The following is a 9,550-nucleotide window of genomic DNA, read 5'->3' as shown; positions in this document are numbered from 1 at the left end:
TGAAAAGGCAGCAAAATAAATATTTTTTTTAAGAATCACGTGAGTCATACACTCATACCTACTATCCTACCAAAAAAGTTTTACATTAAATGTCATTTTCATAAGAACTAATTTTAACATATATTACCAAAAAAACTGCATAATTTGGGTTGATTTGATTTTCTCTTGTTTTGATTTATTGATTTTGGACTGAGGTAGTAATAATTTTGTAAGATAGATTCTTGAGGCTAGTTTTAGGTGATGAAAGAACAGAGATTAACCGATTTTTGTGGAATTAGTTTTGTGAAATAGGCAGTTACAGTTGATTCTCTTACAGTTCTGTAATTATATATGAACCTATCACCCTGGTTATATATCTGTTTTTTAAACTATCCCATAGATCAGAGGCTACATTTTTCAGAGACTTCAGGATTCAATGATCAATTTATCCAAGAAACTAAGTGATGCATCTCTCCCAAGCTTCAAAGTGGATCTTTTTGATCCAGTTTCTTGATTGTGCCATCAATAATAAGCTAGGTTGATGTATTCTCTGGAATTCATCATAAGATGCAAAAACAAGAGTAGAGTTTTGAATAACTTTAAGACTTCATCCGGTTTAACTTCACATGATGATATTCTTGAACATTAAAACATACATTGATGACCCACTCCTTGAGACATAATACAATACATCACCTTTTTTTTTATATTCTGTCAAATACCGATGTAACATGATACTAAACAATCATTGTAGATAAAAACAATAGTTTATTCCAAATAAAAAAATTGATTTCAGAGCAAAAATAACGATTTTAAGAATATAACAACACTTTTTAATAAAGATAATACTTTTAATTTATATCACGTGTCAAAAATTTAATACATAATAATCTATTTAATAGACAAGATCAAATATCTTTATTTAAAGACGATTTAACCGTCTTTGCCTCGCCTAATTCCATTCATGTTGGAATTAAAGCATGGCTTGGTTGTCTTATACGACTAATAAATCAAATGATGTAACCGAATACGGAGAAATTGAGACAACCATGTTGTTGCTAGCATTCTCAAGTGCACTTTTTCGTGGCACAACCTACATTTAAAAGGTACCAAGTTAAAGCATATAATAATTTTGTAATAATTCCTAATGAGCGAAAATGATCAAATATTAAATCCTAACATTATATATATTATTACCTTGTTTGGCTGTGAAAAAGAATTTTCATCCATTTTGTTCGATGACGTGAGCACTGTCTTTGTTGATCTAGATTGTTGCACATTGGAGCTCAATCCATTAATAGTTATCCGAAGCTTCTCAATTTCACTTCCAAAATTCACCACCTGCAAAATTTAATATATTAAATTAATTTCATATATAATGAACAATAAGCTTAGGTTTCATGTATATATGATTTCTTAAATGTCAATAAAATCATACACGTACATATTGTGACTTGATTCATTGTAAGTAAATTAAGTTGACTAACTATTTTTACTCTTTTATCTACAAATTATGACAAAAGAAAAAAATGATTAGCCAGCTCAATTTTTTCACAACGAGTTAAGTCACACACATTATATAATCATATACAATTAGAGTATAATATTAGTGCAATTACCTTCACTCTTAAGTAGGTTTTGGAATCTTGGGAACTTCGATAGCCAATTGCAGATGCAACAATTGAATTAGACGAAGTTTGGAGAGTTGATTTGAGATATATAGCTCCACTTGACTCACTAAAAAGTTGTTGGACCCAGTAGCTTGGAGTTCCATAGCTTTCATGGGAGTTGAATGCTATTGCATCCGGAATCCAACTATACCTGATAATTCAATTTAATTTCTCATCACATTAATTACTTTTATTGCTTTAAAATATATTTTTAATCTCTATAAATATAAGTTATTTTGAATTTTCTCTCTTTACTTTTCTTTTTTTTTTTCTGTTGGTTTTAGACTTTTAATCCCTCTTAATTTTAGAGGGACAAAAGAAATGACAAAAATTTAGACTGAGAATATATGCAACTCATTTTTCTTCTCAAGAAAAAAAAAGTTGGTGGTCAAGAGAACTAGATTATTGACCTTCCATTTTTATTTATGAACAGCGGTGCATAGCAAACCATGTGAACAATATCACTGCATCAAATTAAGAGATAAAATGAAATAAATGTGAGTAAATAACTGGTAGATCAAATAAAGAAAATTACTTAAATTAAAAAGCCAGTTTGCCAAAAATTAAACATAATTAATTAAAAAAAGAAAAAAAACAATGTATTATATCCACAATGTTTGGTGACCAAAGAAAATTAACCAAAAACTGTGATAACTTACCTTATTTAACATTCATTCATTGTCGCAACAATTAATGAATACTAAATAAGACAAATTCTGTTGTTTTTTTTTTCTCCCTAACATTAGGGTATTATATTGCCACCTAACCTGTTCCTTTCTAATCCAATGAGGAATGCAGCTTCAGCCAATGCAGCCAAAAGGGTTCCATTTCTTGCATCATCCTTCACAACAGCATATTCACTAACAAACACCTACATTTAAAGCCAATAGACAAAGTTGATCTTTCATTTATCAAATGCATGTATATAATAAACAATTCATAAATAATAATTCCACTAAAGAAATTAAAAGTATGCAATATAATCAAACCTTTGGACCCGATCTTGATGTCTTGTCGAATACGGAGTATTTGGAAAACATGTCCATAGAATTATTTGGATATATCTAACAAATTAAAAAAAAAATCACTAAATATGGCAAACTAAAAAAGAATAAAGTTTAGTAGTTATTAGTTTAGTTGAAAAATTACATGGAAATCAATGAGATCAGCAGGGTGATTTAATGGCGTTTTAGAACCATCACAATTTGAGATAATCCGAATCTCTGGATAAGCACGTTTTATAGCATCATAGAACTTAAAGTACTTTTCTGCTCAGTCAATAAATAAATAAATAAATACAAAAGAAAAATAAATAAAGTAGTTAATAATAATAATCATAGACAAAATAAATTAAAGAATGATTGCCTTGATAGTGCACTTCGTGATGAGGAAAACAATTTTCATTTCCAACAGCAACAAATCTGAAATCGAATGGTTCAGGATGTCCCATTGAAGCTCTAACAGATCCCCACTTTGAAGAGGGAGAACCTTTAGCAAATTCAATGCCATCAAGGGCATCCTATTGTAATTAAATACAAATCTTAATTTAGAAAGAATAATATCATACATAAAAATTGGTATAATAATATATTGAATTTACAATTAATTAAAAAAAGTGAAGGTTTTTCATACTTGAATAAAAGGTGAAAGGGCAGACATGTTAACTTCTTCTCCAATGCTCATTCCTAAACAATATATTTAATTGAAAATAAGCAAGGGCACATACATTCTCATAGAGGTAATTGTGATTTTTATTATCTTTTCTTTTTCTAAAAGAAAAAAAAAATTAAAGTTGTAGTTAATTAATATAATAAGAGAACGTACCATTATTAAACACCCATATTGGCAATGCACCAAGGTCCTCTGCTAACTATTTAAACAAAACACATTAAATATAATAGAACAACAAATTAAACATAATCCGATTTAAAAAAAAAAGCCACTATTTTTTTAAGATTATAAAGTCATTAGTGCACCGACTTGAAGCATCTCAAAAAAGCCAAATCCATCATCAGTCCAATATTTCCAAACATCACCATAGTGACCGGGTCTCTGCTCCCATGCTCCAATTGTATTTTTCCACTTAAATCCATTCTTCAGATAGTATCCTTCAACAAAGCAACCACCTATTGCAATAATAAAAATGAACAATTATTATTACATCTTATATAGAGGACCAACTAATATTAGTTAAGTAACAAGTTCCCGTATAAGATAGCTAAATATATACATAACATTATATATCTTATGATTCAAAACTCAGTTATTACTTTTTTTTTTCCTTCTTGTTTCATCAATGTTTTTTTAATTTAAAAAAAATAAATGTAATTGAAACTTATAGTATTAGCATACCTGGAAATCTCAAAAATTTTGGTTTCAAATCTGCCACCATTTTAAAAAGATCCATTCGGAAACCATGACCCTATACCAACAATAATAGTAAACTTCTAAAAAGAATGATGATTATATATATAAGGATATTTTCATATTTCTAAAACTTCTACACTAAATCTTTGGAATATTTTTTAATATAAAATTTTCATAAATATAAGAACATTTTACAAACCACATATCCTCTAAAATAAAATGCAGATTAATTAACAGTAATTGTGGTATACTCAAGTTAATAACAGCAACACTAACAAAACATACCTTATATGTGTCCAAAGGCATAAGTGATACTTGATCTAACCATAATATGGCTCTCGTAGTAGTTGTTATTTGAAGGTTTGAATTATGATTTGTTGCCTTTGATTCTAATATTCCCTCCAATTTTATCCACTTTAAAATATTATTATCTGTCATGACGCTGCCAAGAACGTATATAATATAAGCAATCTAATTTGTCGCGGTTTCATGTGTAATTTAGATGTGAACTGTTTAAAATATATAATTCGATACTTTAAAGTTGATAAGTGGTCAATTTCTTTTTAAAACATAACTTCTCGTCTAAAATTTACAAATTAAAATAGGGTAGGGTATCCATCATCATCATCATCATCATCAATTCCACTTATTTTAATTTAAATAATGTAACTCACCTAAAGCTAATAATAGAAGCCATGTTAACACGGTGAACAGATCCCGTCAATGAAACTTGTAAATCAACTGGTCCACTAGCTTTAACTTTAACATACATCACAAGTTTATATTTTTTTCCCTTCTCAATATTCTGTTCATACATGGGGAAAAAAGAAGTTAATCAAAGGTAATAATGGTGATTTTTTTAGTGAAAATACTGCTTTAATTTAATCCCTACTATTTTAACTGAATTTTAATTTTGTTTCTAACCTTTAAAACATTTTAATTTTGTTTAAAACACCTTATTTTGTTTTATTTTAATTTTTTAATCAAAATCAAAATTTTTCTTTTAAAAATATATTTTTTTCTTATCATCTTTTTTTAGATATAATAAAAAAATCGTTACTATAGTAACTATAATAGTGATTGTAGTAAGAATAAAAACAGAAGAAAATAAAAAAAAGATATATATTAATACAAAGATAGTAATTTTTAACAAAAAAAAATTGATTTTGACTAAAGAAAAAGTAAAATTAATAGAAACGTTAATATCCATCAATACATTAGTATATATAAAGAGAATTATAATAAAATCAGTATATAAATTAAAATATCCTTTCTTTATATTTATAAAAAATATTTTGTAATTTCCAAATTATTATTATTATTATTATTATTATTATTATTATTATTATTATTATTATTATTATTATTATTATTATTATTATGTACATAGTAAATTTTAGTGGGGAAAAGTGAACTAATATAGTGAATAAGTAACAGAATATATATAGAAAGTAGCAGTATTGTGAGATCTGACCATGCCCCAATAACCAGGGTTAGAGACACCAACACCAGCAGGAGGACAAGATTTTGGTCCATTACAAAACACTTCCATGCGTAGAGCCATTTTGTTACGTTCAAAGCATGACGTCAGATCCGTTGAAACTGAAATCAATGATTCATTTCCAATTACTCTCCATGGATAAATACTTGAAGGACTACCACTCCCTCTTCCTGCTTCAAAACCTGAAATGATAATGTTAAAAGAAAATCATTGTACATTATTAATATGAGCAATGTTATAGAGATAATATCTAAAATTATTTTATATAATATAATATTTATAATAATATATTTATTATATCTAAAATTATATAATTATTTTAAAATAACTTTAGATTATTTGAATTAATTTTTTATTATTTTTCAAATATTATTGCTCAATATAAATATTTAATTTGATCTTTACAAAATTTTAAAATTAAATACTTTTTATTCTCAATAAATTTTTTTTATTATTCTTAAAATTTTTTAGAAAAATTACTCTTTTTGTAAAAAAGACTAATAAAATTTTATTGAAAACTACAAAAAGACCAATATGTGAAGTAATATTAGAGATTTTCATAATAATAAAAAATTATTAAAGACAAAAGTATCTAATTTAAAATTTATTAGATATTAATTTAAATGATTTTTTTATTATATATTAGTATATAGTTAAGGTTATTTTAAAAAAATAATACATAGTTAATGTTTATTTAAAGGGTTAAGTACTTTTTTTATCCCTAAGGTTTGGGGTGAAAATTAAAATCGTTCCTGACTTTTTTTTTGTTTTTAAAATCATCCTCGACGTTACGAAACGTTATAAAATCATCCTTTTGTCTATAAATAATATTTTTAGACAATTTTACCCTTGAACCAAAATAAAAAAACTCTCTCCACCCTCACCACTGCCTCATCATCATCATCACCATGAACCACCATAACAATAAAATAAATCTGTTTCATCATCATCACCATAGTTACACCATAAATTTAACCACAAAATAAATCAACAACTAACAAAAACAACATCCACAAAATTAGCAACATAAATTAAAAAAAAATTCATGTATACGTTCTTTAAAAATTAAAAAAAAGGAAGGACAAAGAAGAGAAAAAGAGAGCTGTAGTATCTTCTCCTTTTATTTTTTATCTCTACCATTTACTTTCTATCCTCAACACTCTTTCCACTTTCATCACACCACTGTTTTAGCCTTTCTTTTCTGACTGGAACAAAGTCATCACAAGTCTAACTTTAACTCTATCCAAAATCAACAACAACAACACAGACAAAAAAAAAGTAAATAAAAAAATATACAGAAAAAAGAAAATTAAAAAAAATAAAAGAATGAAGAACAAATTGAAATCCACAAATAGCACCATATCTTAGCTAAAATCCTTTTGTTTTTCCTCTATTGGCATCCTCTTTTTGTTTGCAATAGTCCCTTCCCAGAATCGTTCCCTCATTTCTCAATCCCGTAACCTTCTTCTCAAAAAATGCTTTCAATTCGTCATTTAATTCCGCCGTGGAACTATCTTCGACGACTACCGCATTGTTGGACAGAATGAAGACCAGATCGACAACGTCTCCCTCTTTCACTGCGCGTTTGCAGCGTCGCCACCATCTATTGCGGCTCCTCCTCCGACAGGAGCAATGACCGCCTATTGTTCATATTTTATGATTCTTTAATTTGTGTGTGATTTAATCTTTATTTCTGTGATAATGGTGATAATGATTGTGATAATGGTGATGGTGATGAGAAGAAGACGAGTGAAGTTAGTAGTGAAGGAGAGTAAGAGTTTGGGATAAAAAGAAAGAGAAAGAAGTTCGATAATGATGATGAAATGGCTTAGTGGTTAGTGATGAGGGAGAGAAAGAGATTGGAAGAAAGAGAGAGAGAAAGAAGCTCGGTTATGATGATGAAGTCTGAAAGAGGATTGGGGGTTAGTGAGAAAGGGAAGGGTTTTTTTATAGAGGGTAAAATCATCTTAAAAATGTTGTTTATGAATAAAAGAATGATTTTATAATATTTTGTAACGTTGAGAATGATTTTAATAAAACAAAAAGTCGAAGACGAATTTAATTTTCACCCCAAACTTTAGGGACGAAAAAAGTAGTTAACCCTTATTTAAATATTCCTACAAAAAAAAATAAGGAATTGTAGTTTTAAACTGTTGTTTTGTAACGACTATTGTATTAACAGCAATATTGCAACTGCATCAAGCACCATGCATAATTAAAAATCCACAGTAGCGCAATTTAAAATTAGCATAATTAAAATGTGAATGATATGGTAATTAGTGGTTATAGACTTATAGTGGCTATATAAATTTAGCCACACTTAAGAAATATTATAAAAAGTAAAGTAATATTTTTTTATTGTTTAATAATATCTTTAATTTGAAATAAAAATAAAAAATATTAGTAAAATATAAAAAATATAGCTTTAGTTTTAACATTTTTAAAATTTTGACAAAGTTGTATTATGTATAGCCACATTAACCATAGTTATAAGAAACTCCACTTAATAAAAATGCTTAAAATATATATAATAATGACGACCTCTATTGCTCACAAGTTCTGCCCACAATCCCCCAGCACCGGCATGATTAATCTCCTGCAAAATATAAATAATTAAATTTCTTGGTAATTATGTAACTAAGAACTTAATCTGACATGAACTATAAATTAATTTATCACACCACATATAGATTATAACTATAGCCATGGGAAAATAAAAACAGAATGCGCACATACAATGAAAAAAAAGGGTATAATATAAATTAATTAATTACCTCAAAGAATGCTCCAAGAAACGTGTTGGGTATTGGTCTTCCAGAATTTGGAGATCCATCAACCATTAATGTTGAAGTGGCATCACTCGTAAACCATTGAAATGCATTAGCAACAAGAACAACACACAACACAAAAGATGAGAGCAAATTAGAAGAGCTATAACTATAAGAAACCATATTGTTTTGTGATTATTATTCTCCGGATGCCTATTGAAAAATTAAAGAACAATGTCTCTCTGCATGTGACTCTCTATTTAAAAAGAAAAGTAGAAGAAAACAATGCGTGTGTGTGAGAGAGAGTCTGGAAAAATACAGATTCAATTATATTCTAGAGGGGTATAATTGACTATTTTGGAAAAAAAATAAAAATTGTGTAAATTACGGTAAATTAGACATTTTAAAAAAGGTTTAAGAGTAAATTTTCCTAATTAAAAAAAAGTGTATATAAAATAAAGTTCGTAAACATAAACTACAATTAATTAACCCTAAAAAATTAAAAATTTTACATCACAATTAATTCTACCTAGAATGAATTATACCAAAAGAAGAACTGATTAAACACGTTAATATATATTAGCTAATCGGGCACAAGGTTATGTAGTCCTCTTAGGTTCCTATTATATATTTAGGTAATGTCAAATATTATTCGGAGAGATTCTGTTGCTAATTAAAGAGTTCAACAAAGCTTTTCACATAGTAATATTCGAATGGACCACCCAATTAAGAGGCCATCGCAGTTTATAGGTAAAGCTTTCAAGTTGCAATTTTAAGGAGAATCTCATTAATGCCATCTCAAGTCTCAAATAGGAAGTTTTCTCAAATTCTTCTGGAAAAAAGGAATAATGACTGGTTCTGAACTAGCAAAAATGTTTAGACTTTTTTGTGACATCTATAAATGTTTCGAGACATTTTTGTAAGTGAAAACAATAACAATATGCGAACCCTAATAACAATGTTTTACCACCCGGTTTGCCTTATTTGAAATGATTGTAAATTTATGATGAATTGTTTTGAATTTTGATGCATTATTGGATTCTTTAAAATTGAAGGTAGCAATATTCCTATTATATATAATGTATGTTATGAGAATGAGACTTTTATATAAAAATATAAGAATATATTTATAATTATAGTTATTATCTTTAATTTTTATTAAAATATGAGACTTGTTATATATACAAGTCTTTTTGGCATACAAATTTATACAAGTTAGTTCAAACCCAACAAAAACAACTCTCAATTTAAAGAGCGTGTAAATA

The 9,550-nt window shown here is 27.5% G+C and overlaps 1 protein-coding gene across 1 annotated transcript; it reads right to left on the bottom strand.

Annotated features, from left to right (window-relative positions):
- Positions 1-789: 789 nt before the first annotated feature.
- LOC112696842 (alpha-L-arabinofuranosidase 1) lies at positions 790-8,595 on the bottom strand. Its single transcript, XM_025749743.3, has 17 exons — positions 8,292-8,595; positions 8,059-8,113; positions 5,491-5,699; positions 4,691-4,821; positions 4,302-4,458; positions 4,002-4,071; positions 3,630-3,775; positions 3,474-3,519; positions 3,282-3,334; positions 3,015-3,168; positions 2,799-2,917; positions 2,639-2,713; positions 2,417-2,520; positions 2,060-2,113; positions 1,599-1,800; positions 1,177-1,320; positions 790-1,072 (listed from the first exon to the last, which is right to left on the bottom strand). The coding sequence occupies exons 1-17, from the start codon at positions 8,466-8,468 to the stop codon at positions 974-976; spliced, it is 1,995 nt and encodes a 664-aa protein (XP_025605528.1). The 5' UTR covers positions 8,469-8,595; the 3' UTR covers positions 790-973.
- Positions 8,596-9,550: the final 955 nt, after the last annotated feature.

This window comes from Arachis hypogaea, chromosome 6 (genome assembly GCF_003086295.3).
Source record: "Arachis hypogaea cultivar Tifrunner chromosome 6, arahy.Tifrunner.gnm2.J5K5, whole genome shotgun sequence".
Classification (NCBI taxonomy): domain Eukaryota; kingdom Viridiplantae; phylum Streptophyta; class Magnoliopsida; order Fabales; family Fabaceae; genus Arachis; species Arachis hypogaea.
This window is presented reverse-complemented; position numbering and strand designations above follow the sequence as displayed.